The sequence below is a fragment of the Solanum stenotomum genome, chromosome 5 (genome assembly GCF_019186545.1).
Source record: "Solanum stenotomum isolate F172 chromosome 5, ASM1918654v1, whole genome shotgun sequence".
In the NCBI taxonomy this organism is placed as follows: Eukaryota; Viridiplantae; Streptophyta; class Magnoliopsida; order Solanales; family Solanaceae; genus Solanum; species Solanum stenotomum.
In genome coordinates this window covers 52375467-52391595 of record NC_064286.1, presented here as the reverse complement: position 1 = coordinate 52391595, position 16129 = coordinate 52375467, and the positions used below count along the sequence as shown (strand labels likewise).

At 29.9% G+C, this 16129-nt stretch overlaps 2 protein-coding genes across 2 annotated transcripts; both read left to right on the top strand.

Annotated features, from left to right (window-relative positions):
- Positions 1-4842: 4842 nt before the first annotated feature.
- On the top strand, positions 4843-6133 carry LOC125865211 (transcription factor MYB1-like). The gene is made up of 3 exons (XM_049545417.1): positions 4843-4957; positions 5050-5179; positions 5267-6133. Exons 1-3 carry the CDS (start codon positions 4843-4845, stop codon positions 5811-5813), a joined length of 792 nt encoding a protein of 263 aa, XP_049401374.1. The 3' UTR covers positions 5814-6133.
- Positions 6134-14242: 8109 nt separating this feature from the next.
- On the top strand, positions 14243-15784 carry LOC125865210 (transcription factor MYB1-like). The gene is made up of 3 exons (XM_049545416.1): positions 14243-14462; positions 14659-14788; positions 14953-15784. The coding sequence occupies exons 1-3, from the start codon at positions 14333-14335 to the stop codon at positions 15515-15517; spliced, it is 825 nt and encodes a 274-aa protein (XP_049401373.1). The 5' UTR covers positions 14243-14332; the 3' UTR covers positions 15518-15784.
- Positions 15785-16129: the final 345 nt, after the last annotated feature.

Genomic DNA, 16129 nt, shown 5'->3' with positions numbered 1-16129 from the left:
ATATCCTCCTGGTTGGAATGTCGTTTAGTGATTGTTGTTTGGAAAGATTGTGGCCAAAGATAATGGCAATTATATTATATTTAATAAGTATTTAATGATCCAATTTAAACTTTTTTTTATAAGTTTTTGGTTAATATAAGCAAGTTACTGCGTATTGACTCATTAATGAGTTACTGTGTTCATGATCCTTTTAATATTATAATGTTTATTGCATTAGACATTAAATAATCCATCTCACATGATAGTTTTAGTTTTCTGTCAAATTAAGTTGGGACAAGTTAGTGATATATATATATATATATATAAAGGGTTGATGATGACGTGATCATTGGAAAGGAGTATGTTTTTTTTTTACGAAGTTAGTTAATGGCTGCATATTTCTTCGTAGACTTGAATAATACTAGTTCGTTGTTAAAGGACACTGGTTATATATTAAATTTTGGTTTAAGAATTATTTTTGAGGTTATCATAATAAGACTCAAGTTTGATATATTGAGATATGTTATTAAATATTGGGTGTAGTATATTATATGAAAGCTATTAGGGTTGTAGTGTTTGGAGAAATTATGACTTAACCGTAGACTTGAAATTTGGAAATATGAGAGTTGACATGTTAATTGGCACCAAGATATAAGAACTTGATTTTAGGTTTGGGTGAGCTCTTGGGTCTAGTTGGACATAGAGTAATATGAATATTGTTAATTTCGAAATATTATTGTGGTTATTTATTTGAATAGATTGTATTGATTTGGAAGCTCAACGAAAAGGGAAGGCTCAAGTCTAGGAGTGATTGTTCGGTTATTTGAGGCAAGTGGATTTCTAAACCCTTGTTAAGCGTATGGAATTCGTGTATTTCCTTGTGGTATATGTTTGGGAGTAATGTGATCAATTGTTTGTGTGATGTGTTGAGAATTGATTGAAAGACTTGTTGAATCATTGTTGAAGTTGTATCATGATTGTGTTGTTGTGATTTGTGCAATGTTATGAAAATGGTCATCTCCTCATTATTTGTGTGAACATGTCATTTGCATTGTTCTGAGACATGGTTGTGACAAGTGTTATGTGCATTGAGAAAGAATAAGAAATTAAAGAGGATGTACCATTTCGAGGGACGTATCGCGCGCCGCGATGGATACTATATTTCGAGGGACGTGTCGCGCGCCGCGACGGATATTATATTTCGAGGGACGTATCGCGCGCCGCGATGGATGCATGGACAGATATGTCCCCCATGGGTCCCGGACTGAGAGACAGCGGGTGTGTATCATTAGGTCAGACATGCATCACTATACTTGACATTGCATTTCATTGCATTGCATTATTTTTATTATTGATGAACTTGATCTTGTGTGTTGCTGATCTTGTGAGTGCCTTTTTGTGAAACTTGTTATCAATGAATATTGAGTTGTTATTGAGAATATATAATCTGTTAGAGTGTTGTTGTTGAGCTGTATGATTTGTAAACTGTGAATTGTTAGGTTGGGTTGGTTTTATGCAGGTTGTAGCTATGGAGGTTAGGATGGGGTGTAAGGAGTACCCGCATTCTGTACCCTTAGCTTGAGTTTAGAGGTTTGCTTGTTGAGTACCGTGTGGTTTGGTACTCACCCCTTGCTTCTACAATCTTTTGTAGGTTACGAGCCCGGATCTTCGTGATACCTTCCATTCTCTTCGTTTTCGAGGTTTTCTGTGGAGATCTGAGAGGTAGCTGTTTGTCATCTCAGCAAACCTTCTTACTCCTGTTTATGATTTTGTTTTTACTTGAAAGACAACGTCATTTGAGACTTGCGTATTTCATTTCAATTCTAGTATTTACATTAGAGGCTTATGCACGTGACAACCAGGTTTTGGGGATTGAATTAAGTTGACTTGTTTTCGTAATAGTAATTGTTATTGAACTTTGCTTTATTTCCGCACTTTATAGAAATGATTGGGTTTTAGGCTGACTTGTCTTAGTGGGATACGACGAGTGTCATCACATCCATTTTTGGGTCGTGACAAATGGATGGACTGTACCTCGTCGATTTTGCATTTATTTGTTTCAGCCTATCCTGTCCATTGGTATTTTTTTTTTTTTTATGACTTTTTGAACAATTTTACCACTCAATCATACATGCTCAACGATGATATTTTTATTGTTTTTATTTATACTATTCAATCGCAATTTTTTTACTTCAAAAACGAATCTATCGATTTTTGTAGAAAAAATAAATCGAGGGATTGCATTGATTTTCTTTTTAATTTTTAGTCTTTTTTTAATATAATTTTCGTGTATTTTGACATAAAATTGTCGATGGACGTCCATTGATTTTCCTAAAGTTCGTTGGTTTTCTATTATTATTATTATTATTTTAGAAAAATAATAACCGACTAAATAAATTGATTTTCCCTCAATTTTTTGAATTGATCATGTCTGTGGTCGATTTTCTTTTCTTCGATTTTTTCGCACTGTTTTTAATAGTGTCAAAATATTGTCATCAAAATGGATCATTTACCTTAATATAAAAATAAGTTACACAAAACTCACAAAGGGTAAAACTCACAAGTATATATTCGCGATCAATTGCTTTGATTTGATCTGATTGAGCCACTTCAAACCTTCTGACCTTTTTTTTTTTTTAACAATGCTCTCTTCGTTTTTTTTTTTTAAAATAATAATTATGCTTTTGCCTTTTTATTTATTTCGAAATAAGTGATGTTTAAAAAGGAATTAATCTTATTCTTTTAAAATTATCCTTATTTTAATACATGAAATATTACACCATTAAAGGACTCACTTCTTTTTTAAAACTTTTAATTAGGTTAAGTTCGTAAAACACTTCCTATTTTTTAGGAATTAAGTAGTTTCTTAATAAATTTGTTTAAATTAAAAACATCACTTATTTTAAAACAAGAGTAAGTATTGAGGATAAAACACGACAAGATTCAACTTGTATATTTCCTTGAATAGATGTTTCGTCCTTGACAACTATATATCAAGCATGATTCATAATTGCCATGTGTTGTTTGAAGACTAGTATCTTTCAACCAAAGAAAAAAAATATTACACTCTATTGCCATGATCAACGGTAACAAAGTCGATTCCGTACCAAGGAGACTCAAATCCTAGTCCTCTAATTAAGAATGAAGAAGTACTTAATTATCACTCAACCACAATTCTGATTTGATGAGATTATAAAGTTAATGTTGATTAGATTAGATAAATTAGTTAGTTAGTTGGTTACGTTAGTGTTGAGTAGTGGCATAAGTGTAAATGATTAGTCTTTTTTTTTTTTAGTTAGGAAATATTTTAATCCTTACTTTACACATGTATAAATTGTTAAAAATCACTGGAATGAAAAATAATTTTAGTTTTGCAAATTCAGTTATGATATTATGTTGAATTCGTGGTTCAAAATCACTGCAATGAAAGAGAAATATTGTTAAACTTTTTTAGGAAAATTGAATTGATCTATAGTCAGTTGATACGGGGTAAATATATAAGGAACATATATACTTGAACAATTGTAATCGTTGATACAATTGTATAATTCACTCATACACTTAATACAAAGTGAATCCACAAGGAACATATACACTGTATTCCTTGATACAAACCAATTCAATTCGCCTCTCTCCTCTCTATTTCAATTTCAGTTGCCTCTTTCCTTTTTCTAACATGTATCTATGAATCGTAATTAAGCATAATATATCTCTAAATCTCTTATTAAGCCGAAACTATGGGAATATTCGAAAAAATCCTTTTAAATATTGGTCCCCTCTCACAATTAATGATAGTTATAACTAACATCCAAATTTTAGTTGTACTTAACATCTAAAATTTAGAAAATAGTACAAGTTAACTTTTTTTTTTTCAAAGCAAAAAGGTTCATATGATTTTTTATATATATTGTAGCCATATTTAGGTCACATGATTATGGCCATTTAGCAGCTAAATGATATTTTTGGTTCTTTGAAAATACTTGGCCTGTAAATACATGCTCAGTTAAATATCGCCACATCAAACAGAAGAAAATAATAATATGGAAAAAATATTAAAAGTACTGAAAAAATCGAAAAAATAGTTGACATGAAAGATGGGCTTCCCAATCGAGGCTGGCAGGATAGCTACATTGGGAAATTTGGATTTGTGTGTTGAAAATGAGTGTTCAATTTGGCTTTTATAACAGTTGTCGTTTATAATTTGTAAAAGGCTCCCTACAACTTGGTAGTTACAATTTAATGCACCTTTTAGACACACAGGCTTATCTAGAGGGGGTGCCGTGGGTTCAAGTGAACCCATGCTCCCCTCTCTAGATCATATATAATAGTATTATATTTTTAAAAAAATATTTAAATATAGATGTGTGAATCTATGTTCAAATTATCATTTAATAATGCGATGATGATTGGGTGCACTTCTCTAAGTGAGAGATAGAAATTTAAAACTTATATCTATCTTGTCTCTTTGAGTAACACTTTTCCAAGTGGTTATCAGTTACACTTTTGTCGTTTCAACTAGTTTTTCTTTTGTTTTTTTCCTTTATTCTTTCAAAATTTTCAAGTGTGTTAAATTGAGAATTCCTAAAAAATTTAGCATTGTAAATTTTTTATATAATTAAATCAAATGTGAATATTAAAATTTAAAACTAGTAGTATTATATATTTTGGACCTATAATTTTTAAACTTTAATGATTCATATTACGAACTAAAAGTCAAATCGATCAAATTTTTATTTACGATACATTTTTTCGTAATCGTGCACCCATCTAGCCGAAATTCTGAATACGCCTTTTGTTTAGACATGTGTATATAAGTATATATAGACAATAAAAAGGTTGTATAATATATCATGAATAGTACACATGTCTTCATTGGAAGTGAGAAAAGGTACATGGACTGATGAAGAAGATTTTCTTTTAAGAAAATGTATTCATAAGTATGGTGAAGGAAAATGGCATCTTGTTCCTGCTAGAGCTGGTAATTAAACTAACTACCGTGCTATTTTATCTGTCTGTCTCATTTTATGTGACATTCTTTGTAAAATCATGTGAAAATGTATGTACGTCCAGGTCTGAATAGATGTCGAAAAAGTTGTAGACTGAGGTGGCTGAATTATCTAAGGCCACATATCAAGAGAGGTGACTTTGCTCCGGATGAAGTGGATCTCATTTTGAGGCTTCATAAGCTTCTAGGCAACAGGCATGCTAGTTTATGTTTTTAATAAATTTGATTAATATAATATATATGTGTGACTATTTCATCTAAACGTTACGTTATTGTATGTAGATGGTCACTTATTGCTGGTAGACTTCCAGGAAGGACTGCAAACGATGTGAAAAACTATTGGAACACAAACCTTCTAAGGAAGGTAAATATTACTACTAAATTTGTTCCTCATGAAAAGATTAACAATAAGTGTGGAGAAATTACTAAGAATGAAATAATAAAACCTCAACCGCGAAAGTATTTCTCAAGCACAAAGAAGAATATTACAAACAATATTGTAATTGTGGACAAGGAGGAACATTGCAAGGAAATAATAAGTGAGAAGCAAACTTCATATGGATTGATGGAAAACGTAGATCAATGGTGGACAAATTTACTGGAAAATTATTGCAATGACGATGTTGAAGAAGAAGAAGAAGAAGAAGAAGCTGTAACTAATTATGAAAAAACACTAACAAGTTTGTTAAATGGTGAAGGTAACTCCATGCAACAAGGACAAATAAGTCATGAAAGTTGGGGTGACATTTCTCTTAATTTACCACCCATGCAACTAGGAGAAAATAATGATTTTTCTGCTGAAATTGACTTATGGAATCTACTTGATTAAAAGAAGTTGTTATTGTAAGCTTGTAATAGGGATACATTTTTTCTTTATACTTTGTATCCCAACTACAAGTTGTTAGGGAAGTAATGTTGTTAGAGTGGGTTACCATCCACATACATTCATAAGGGAATGGACTGGTGGTAATTTATTTGTATGGATTTGGACAAACTTTTTCTTCACGAGCTAACTTATGGAGTTGAGTTAGACCCAAGTTTCATATATCTGGAATTAATAAGTGCATATGCACTATGATATTATTCATGTGATTTTTAGGTTATTTATGTGATTATATATGTGCAACGTATTTATGCTACTTCCTTTAGTCTTATATATATTAAATGAAATGTAAGAATTTTTTTCATCATATTTACATCATTATTTAGTGAAATTCTTCATTATTTTATATTTTCTAGGAAAATATTTTGAAAATAATCAAAAGAATAACAATGAAATTTCACCATGTGTTTGGCCATAATATTTGGGAAATATATTTCACCTTTTTAAGAAATATGATTTATACACATAAGTTTTAAAAACTATCAAAACTAACCATAGGTTTGTATTATATAGCACATAACTTTGTTATCCTAAGCCGATTGTTATCATTTTCATCAACAACCATATCATCACTTTCATATTCACTGAATATTTCATCACTGCTTTGATGTTCACGTAAAAATTATATATGTAAAACAATGCAAACAACTACTATAGAGGGTGTTCTTGTAAAAGATAACAGTTTGGTGTAGAATTTGAATTATTAAAAGCTCTCAAATAATGAGACTTGGCCCAAATACTAGTTTTTTCTAGTATTTGAGAATTTGGGTTATTTGCCAAAAATATTTACCAAATAAGGGCAAATAGTATGGACAAACACTATTTGCCAAATTTTTTCCCAAATTTTATTTGGGAAATCCATGGCCAAACGGGCCCTAAGTATACTCCCTTACGACCTTTCCCACCAATGATGAAATGATAACGAGGGTCTGTTTGGAAAGGCCAGGTAATTGTAATTGGTGTAATTATTAAGGTGGTACTTATTATCTTACTAATTACACAATTTAGTAATTACGAATTTACGATGACATATATATTTGTCATAGAGTAATTACAAGTGCATTGTTTGGTTTCACAAATGTGATCATAATGTTATATTGAGTTTTAAAAGTAAAATTAATTATCTAAAATAAAAAAATTATATTATAAAAATAAGGGTCTTTATAATAATATTAAATTGAATATTATATATATATATATATATATATATATATATATTGTCTTTTGAAAATATATTAATTAATAACGAACATTAATAATGTAGTAACATTAATAATGGAGAAAATGATCAAAAGCCCCCTCAATCTATTGTCGGATTCCCAACTACACACTCATACTATACGGAGGTCCTATTACCTCCCTGAATTTTATAAAATTGAAATTATTACCTCCCTAAATGCTTACATGGCAAAGTGAGTGTATTTCACTCTCTTTGAGAGAATGAGCAACCAAAACAATATTAAAATTTTGTTTTAAATATGTTATTTCATAAATATTTGTATTTTTAATTTAATTTTATTTTTAATTTAATTTCTTTCTTCTCCATGGTAGCATATGTCAAATCTCTCCACCCTTATCATCCCAAAATCGCCGCGCCATTACCGTCATCTTCACCGGATTCATTATTGTAAATTTCTAACAACTCTCATGTAAAAAATTTGAAAAAAACAATCAAATCCACCATCTCCAATCACCAAAAAATAATTTGAATCAAATTTGAAAAATCAATCTGGGTTCAAATGTAATTGTACCCTAAAAAGAAAAATTATTTTTTACATGTAGATCTAAATCCATCATGTGTTTTTTAGTTTGTTTTCTAGATTCTCGACAAGCAATTACCTTCTCTTGATTATAAAAACTCCATCACATAGACTTATAAAATTATGAAAATACCCACAAACATTAATTAGACTCATAGTGGTCTTGGTGGTGGTGTGAATGTTCTCTTTTTCGAGCTTTATTCTTTGAAAGAAATGACGGGAGCTCTTTAAGTAGGTGGAGGAGCTAATGGTGAAGGCGGATAAATAACAAAGGCATATATAGATGGAGATAGTGGTGGCAACGAAATTCTTAGACTATGCCGACAGCGGCGACATATCCCTCCGGAGAAGACAAAAGTGACCCCCCAATTTAACCCCCAATATTTTCTCCAAATCAAAGTTCTCAAAAAATAATTAGGACTAAAAAATGAATGAAGAAGAAAGAGAAAAAAAATGTCTTTTAAAAAAAGATCTACATGTGAAAACACGTGTCAAGCGCGTGTGTTTCACCACAAGACACATATCTGGGTATGACGTTTTAAGGGGCTACTTATTTCATTTTAAAATAATTCAGGGGGGTAATAGGACCCCTATGAAGTATGAGTGTGTAGTTGAAAATACGGCTATATGTTCGGGAGGATTTTGGCTATTTTCTCTTAATAATGTAAAGGAAAATGTCTTATCATTTGTCATTCAATCAATCATCTTTAATTTGATTTTATGATTTATCCTTTTGCTTTCCGAAAGTGTTACTATTTGATATTTTTGGAAAATCAAATGAACATCAACATGAGATATAAAATTTTCTAATTAATAAATAGTCGTTGGTGAAGGGATAAATAAATTTAAAAGGCTGAAAAAAGTGAACAATTATTCTAATTCTAACCTGTAGAAAGTTCAGCCCTACCTTTTGCTTTACCTACAACATTTTAAAGTTTCCCATTTAAATGTATCATAAATAATTATTAAAATGGAAAATTAAAGGAATAATGTATCATATTGGACAACAATTCAATTTATTATATATACTTAAAAAGGAAAAATATTACACAAAACTATTCAGATTGTTTGGGTGTTTTCTTAAAATCAGCACACCAGAGTGATGAAGTTCAATTTGAAACTACACTTCTATTCCAATCGTATTTACAACTTGCAATAAACTTGAGAATCTATCCATACTTCATTTTGAATATGAACAATTAGGGGCCGTTTGGTTACTGGTTAGAGTTATGCAGGTATTAGTTATACATGGTTTAGTTATGCAGGTATTAGTTATGCAGGGTTTAGTTATGCAGGTATTAATTATGCAGGGTTTAGTTATGCAGGGTTTAGTTATGCAGGTATTAGTTATGCAGGGTTTAATTATGCGGGTATTAGCTATGTGGATATTAGTTATGTAGGTATTATTTAGTTATGTAGAGATTACAATACATGAATTATTAACTATTATATTAAACTTGTAGTAAATTATTAATATATATTATTTACAAAATAATAATACATGTTAATAAAATGTGGAATATATTGAATAATATACAATACTAATATTTTTATTTTTTTTAATCAACATTGGACCATGTCTATTTATTCATCAAATAAAAATGTGTCCAAACAAGGTCCAAGAGTGACCAAGTCGGTCAACAAAATAGACAAAACAAAAACAACTAGAAATAATCTAATTTGGAAACAAAAAAATCCTAAACTGATAGAACAACTCCAGCATAATGCTAATATTTGATTAGCATATGTACCGTCAAAAAATATACAATCAAATCTCTAATATTAAAAAAATATTTATATTTGCATAAATAAATAAAAACGGTAAATATAAAAAAAAATGAAAATAGTCTATATATAAAAAGAAATAAAAATAACAAACGTAGATAGGAAAACAGTAAAGTTTCCAATTAAATAAAATAAAATAAATTAAAAGAAATGAAAATGATCTATATATAAAAAGAAATAAAAACAACAAACGTATATAGGAAACAGTAAAGTTTCCAATTAAAAAATAAAAAATAAATTAATAGGGTAAATATGTAATCTATCATTTTAATACATGTATAACTAATACCCACATAACTTATTCCACCTTCTACCCTGCATAACTTTATACATAGATTCCCTCATAAGTTATGTTGGTATTAATTATGTAGGACTACAAAAATGCAACCAAACACCGTATAAATTAATACGTGAATAACTATTATACAACATTTAAATTCTTACCAACCAAACGTGGTATAAGTTATGCTGACTTTTATACCTAATACAAAACTTCTACCAAACACAGTAAAGCTAATGCAACTTTTTATACATGAATAAGATGTCTCTTATACAGTAACCAAACGACCCCTTAATTTATTGTATAGTTATCTAAGTCTTTGGGATTAAAAGAGGCATTGTTCTTAGTCATATTCCTCTACAAGTCATCCGGCACATCCTTGAACCCATGTCAAAAGTTTGTTCTTGAAACATAAACAACAAAGTTTAAAACATGCACTCAAAAACAATAATTAATATCATAAGCATAAATTGATGATTGTAAAAAAATTACTAGAATTTGTAACAATAGAATGAAGCTAAAAGGAAAAATTGAGTCCACCGAATACACAGTATCCCCTTAAGGAAATTATTCCCCTCTAGTATCCAAGGTTTAAAGAAATGAATCTTCTCAAGATGGAACGATTTTATTACAAATGTATTGATACAAAAATAATAGTGTCAGTGAGCCACTTAACAAGAGCAAAATACACGAATATTTAATTGTGCAGAAGAATAAGAAGAACTTTAAAAAATTTGTTATTTTAAAATGAGAGAAAATCCCTCTATTTATAAACAACAAAGAATAGTGTGAACAAATACTTATTGTGTCTTATCAAAAAGTTTGAACACTCACTTTTAAATGCTTACTGTTTCCTGTTTGGGCCACATTTGTTGGGACTTGTACCTAGCTAGATGTAGCAATGAGGCTGTAAAGCCTTCTTTTTTCAGAATCAAAATTAACATCACTTATTTTATTGCAAGGCCAGGGCACTAGCAACGTTAATGAACTCAACTGGTGTGTTAGTAAAGGTTACTAGAAGGTTTGGAGTGGTGGCGGGGGGAAGGGGATGACTCCTTACTCTTGGTTAAATACATAAACAGAAAATGGAAAACTGCAGTTGGGTGTGTGGGGTGGGGTGGGGGTGGAGTGGGATTGTTAGGGTTAATTTTGCCATGATTTTCTTATCATATTTGAGTTTTAATTTTCCTTTGAAGAAAAATTAAAGCATTATCATAATTGCTTTTACTTTTAATGAAAGGAAAATATAATTCTCTTTCATATTTACTTTATTCTTTCCTTAGAGAAAAAATTTGGAGATCTATAAATTGAAGATTCATATTTTCATACCATAATATATTAGCATCTACAATGTAGTCGTTTAGAGACTTTTGTTTATGGGGAGACTTTCTCTCTACATTTTCTATGCTTTTAATTAATTTTTAACTATGTAGGTTAATTGGTCTTATCATATAATAATATTATGTCTTTTAGTATAATTTTATGTGTCGTCTAATTTATCGCCTTATAATTTGTAATTATAAGCTTTCGCGCGACGCTCTAATCACTTTCAAAACCAACAGAAACTCCTTAGTCTTGGTTAAATACATAAAAAGAAAATGGAAAACAGAGATTGGATAAGCTCATTGATTTTTTATCATTCTTTGCTTAAGAATAATAGCTAGGTTAGACTTCCTCCTTTGTTTGGTTTACTTTCTAGAGTTTATTTAACTTTATTTCTATCCCAAGATCGATCTTGTTTTAAGTTTGGTATCAAACTAAATGTAACTCTTTCATATCAATTATCACCAGAGGCGGTTTTTCTCTTTTTATAAAAAGAACAAACCATAGTAAAAAAAGAAGTAATTTCTAGACTTAGTAGGCGTTTGGCCATGTGATACCATGTCACGATATGGTATCGTGAGATGGAATCAGCATTTGGACATGAGATTTTACGCTGATTCCATCTCATGATTCCATATCATGAGAGGTGATACCATATTCTCCAAAAACCATGATATGGAATTATATGGTGATTCCATATCATGATTTGGGATCTTTTAATACAATAATTGATCCATGAGTTTATATTTTGTTAAAACAACCCCACATTTATATCTATTAACCATTTGTTTCATATGTAAATAAAATTTATAAACACATCATTACTTTTTAAAATTTATTATTCTCACCGACATAAAATTTATTATTCTCACCAACATATAGTCACTTTAACTCACACCTCACGATTGTGAAATTTTTCAACATTCACTTGAAACAATTAACCGGCATGTTAAAATAGTTGCCGAGGTAATTAGCAAGATGGCACCAACATTTATACAACCAAAAAATATGACTGGTGTACATTCCAAAAATCGACATAATACTCGATTTTGGCCTTGGTTTAAGGTAAAATTTCAATCACATTAATAAATCTATTTTATGGTCTTAATAAGTGCACATTTATATTTTATGTGTAAGTTATTAGTATTTAGTTACATATTTCCTATCAACTTTGTTTAAAGAGATAATATTTATTTTATGACTTTGCATTGTCTTGGAAGCATTACTTTTATTACTCTTACAAACATTATTTTTATGAAGTGCATTCTATAATGCTTCCAATTTATTTTATGTTCACTAAACTAATATTGATGTATTTTTTTATTTGGTAGGACTGTGCTGGTGCGATTGATGGAACATATATAGAAGGGGAGGTTCCTAAAGCGGTGCAACAAGCATATCATAATCGCAAAGGAGGTTCCTAAAGCGGTGCAACACTACAATTTATGTTCAAGTATTTTTATTAAATTAAAGTTAGATGAAACAATTACTTAAGTGGAGAACAAATAACTTTGTAATAATTTATTATGAGATTTTATATTTTTTTGTGTATTTGATAAGATTGAATAAACAATTGGGGCTATTTTAATAGTTTTACAACTTATGGAATTTTTATGTTTATGAGAAAATATACAACACAAAAATTTCATATCGCATGTCCAAACAAACCTTCAATTTCATCTCATGATTCCATATCATAATACCATATCATGATACCATATCGCATGGCCAAACGGGCCCTTAATTAGCTAGAATGCAACTCAGGATCATCATTAGTGGATCGATTATCCTATTATGAAAATAGATTTCACAAAAATCATAAAAGATAAAATTCGTATATATGTCGTATTAATAAGTAAGGTTTAAAGAAAATAATATCCAAGTCGTGACACTTTCTTCTTGATCTATTGTTACGATTTGACCACTTTTAAATTAATGTTTCTTTGGTTGAGCCATATTATGTCAAACCTTTTTTTGACTTCGTTAATTCACTTAATTTCCTCCATTATATTTGTCCAGAGGCAGACTCATACAGTGAGAAAGGGGTCATAAAATCCTATTAATTTCAAAAAAAAATAAAATTTTATACGTATATCTTGAAAACTGATCATATATTTTATTAAGCATTTCAAAACCCAAAATCTAGTTTGGAAAAATGATTGAAATTACTACTTAGCACCTCTTCTAGAGTTCCCATTTCTTTGATATTTTTGGTTTTGATATGACAATGTTAAAACTGCATAAAACACGGTGGGGACAAGTTTCAAACAGGAGACCTCGTGAGTGTAAAGTGGTTCCCACAACCATCAGTCCACACGATACGGAGTCGTCTTTGTTAGAGAGCATTTTACCCTTCAATGTGAGACTTTCGGGTGTAGATCCGAATTTAGTCAGATTTCACTGTGAGTATCAGACACCAAATGAAAAACCAAAAAATAATTATTAAGTAGGGTCATTTAATTTATGTTTATACATTCATTAGTGAGGAATTTAGAAATTATTTCACTGTAAGACAAACCTATGTGTCTAATGGTTAGTATGCCGAATATTTTACATGTGTTTTTATAAAAAAATTGAATAAATAAATGTGACGTGACATCGCTTCTACTAACGTGTATTTGTTTTCAATAATGGCCCCATCGTCTTGTAATCATGAATCTACCAATTTTCAGTCTAATAATAATATTAAGAATGAGACACTAAATAGTAGTTGTCTCACAAAATCACCTAGTTTATCTTATCTTAAGATATATGTTTCTGTGGCTGATAATTAATAAACATGATTCTCAATTGATGAAATGAAACCCCAATTAAATATAGTCACGTCAAATAAAAGAAATGATAAGAAAATATTTTTTTTTTTAAAAATAATTAAAACTTACTAAAAATGATGGAAATGAAAGAGAGACCAAATATGTATTGTGATGCAGTGAAAGGACTGCTTCACCCTTAATTAGCGGTATCAAATTAAAAAACATTGAATATAAAAGAAAAATCTTGTTAAAAGCGATATCTTTAAATGAACCTACGTGGGATCCGAATTTAATTAATGTTCCAGTAGGAAATAAAAAGAGTGTCCCAAGGCTAGCAGAATAGCTAGTAGGGGGGACATGGGCTAATTTGGATTTTTTTGATGAAAATGAGAGTGCAATTTATAAATAGTGTCATTTTGTGGAGAGCTCCCTTAGTGGTAAAAAGTTCTTCCACGTATGTCAAAGGGTTTTAACTTCTCTTTTTTTTTTTGTATATATAGGCAGACAGAAATGGTAGTATTATAATTAAAATATATGTCTTAGAACTATATATTATTAAAAAAAATGAATACTCCTATGTGTGCATCGTTGGGAGTCAGGAAAGGTTCATGGACTGAACAAGAAGATTTTCTTTTAAGAAAATGCATTCAAATATATGGTGAAGGAAAGTGGCATCTTGTTCCTGCTAGGGCTGGTATTACTTTTTTTTTCTTTTTTAGTTCATTTAAAAAAATAATATATTTTTACATTTATAAATGATTTACTAAATTTTAAATTTTGATTTTACTTCTAATAACATGATTTATAGTTATGATTTGTTTTAAACTATAAATTTTGCAATATTTTAATTTTTTTTATTTTTTTCTTAAATTTCATGTGAATATGTGTAGGTTTAAATCGATGTCGAAAGAGTTGCAGACTAAGGTGGCTAAATTATCTAAGGCCACATATCAAGAGAGGTGACTTTGCTCCAGATGAAGTGGATCTCATCTTGAGACTTCATAAACTCTTAGGCAATAGGCAAGTCTATGTGTTTATTAGACTGCGATCATTTTATTCAAAAGTTTATGATGTTAGGGATTTATGATATAATTTTCTTTTTAATGTATTATATATATTTATAAATATCACCATGTCTTAATATGTGTAATTATTTCATTTAAAAGTTACGTTATTTTGTGTAGGTGGTCACTTATTGCTGGTAGACTTCCAGGAAGGACAGCAAATGATGTGAAGAACTATTGGAACACTCACTTTCAAAAGAAGTTAAATATTATTGCTCCTCCTCCTCCTCCTCCTCGCCCTCGTCCTAATCATCATCTACAGATTAAGCATAAGAGCATCACGGTTAATAAGAATGAAATAACAAGACCTCAACCTCGGAACTTCTCAAACGTTAAGAAGAATAATTCTCATTGGTGCAACAACAAAAGTATGATCACAAACACATTAGACAAAGACGACAAACGTTGCAAGGAAATCGTAGTAAATATTTCTGAGAAGCCAACAGGAGAAAATACATCGTCGATAGACGATGGAGTTCAATGGTGGACAAATTTACTGGAAAATTGCAATGAAATTGAAGAAGAAGTAGCTGTTACAAATTTTGAAAAAACACCAACCATGTTGTTACATGAGGAAATATCACCACCGTTAATTAATGGTGAAGGCAATTCCATGCAACAAGGACAAAGTCATGATTGGGATGACTTTTCAACGGATATTGACTTATGGAATCTACTTAATTAAATAGTTATTTCTTTTTTATTTTTCGTGATGTCCGGTACTTATATTAGAGTCTGACTGAATTCAGATTCGCGCAACTCAGTATCTATGGGGACTCAAACCCAATATCTCTGATTAAGAATGAAAGAGTGCTTATTACTCCGACATATCCCTGGTTGGTATTAAAGAAATATGTAATGGCAATTAATATTATTGTAAACTTGTAATAGGGATACAATCGTCCTTTATACTTTATATCCTAATTACAAGTTGTTAGGAATGTAATTTTAAGAATTATTGTAAGTGCATGCACTTTATTTTTATATTTTATGTGAATTTTAGGATGAGCATAAATATTGAAAAATTAAAATATTAAATAAATCGAGTTGATTCGGTTCAAATTTTATATTGCAATATCTTGGTAAGCCTGAAATTTGTTTTTTAATTTTTTGTGTATTTAATCAAAATTTTAGTTAATCAAAACTCTATAACCGAGAATCGAATCAAAACATCAATAAAAAAAAAAATTAAATAAAATCAAAACATCAATCTTTTAGGTGTATCGTCTTTAATTATGTTATCTAAGTGCATATGCTTTTATTAGTAGTGAGAGATTTGATTTTGTGATTTTTATAA

Excerpts from the sequence above, each read along its gene's own strand:
- LOC125865211 (XM_049545417.1), top strand. The coding sequence starts at position 4,843 with ATGTCTTCATTGGAAGTGAGAAAAGGTACATGGACTGATGAAGAAGAT. Across the intron at positions 4,958-5,049 it reads TCTTGTTCCTGCTAGAGCTG|GTCTGAATAGATGTCGAAAA; the intron begins GTAATTAAACTA and ends ATGTACGTCCAG. Across the intron at positions 5,180-5,266 it reads CATAAGCTTCTAGGCAACAG|ATGGTCACTTATTGCTGGTA; the intron begins GCATGCTAGTTT and ends TATTGTATGTAG.
- LOC125865210 (XM_049545416.1), top strand. The coding sequence starts at position 14,333 with ATGAATACTCCTATGTGTGCATCGTTGGGAGTCAGGAAAGGTTCATGG. Across the intron at positions 14,463-14,658 it reads TCTTGTTCCTGCTAGGGCTG|GTTTAAATCGATGTCGAAAG; the intron begins GTATTACTTTTT and ends GAATATGTGTAG. Across the intron at positions 14,789-14,952 it reads CATAAACTCTTAGGCAATAG|GTGGTCACTTATTGCTGGTA; the intron begins GCAAGTCTATGT and ends TATTTTGTGTAG.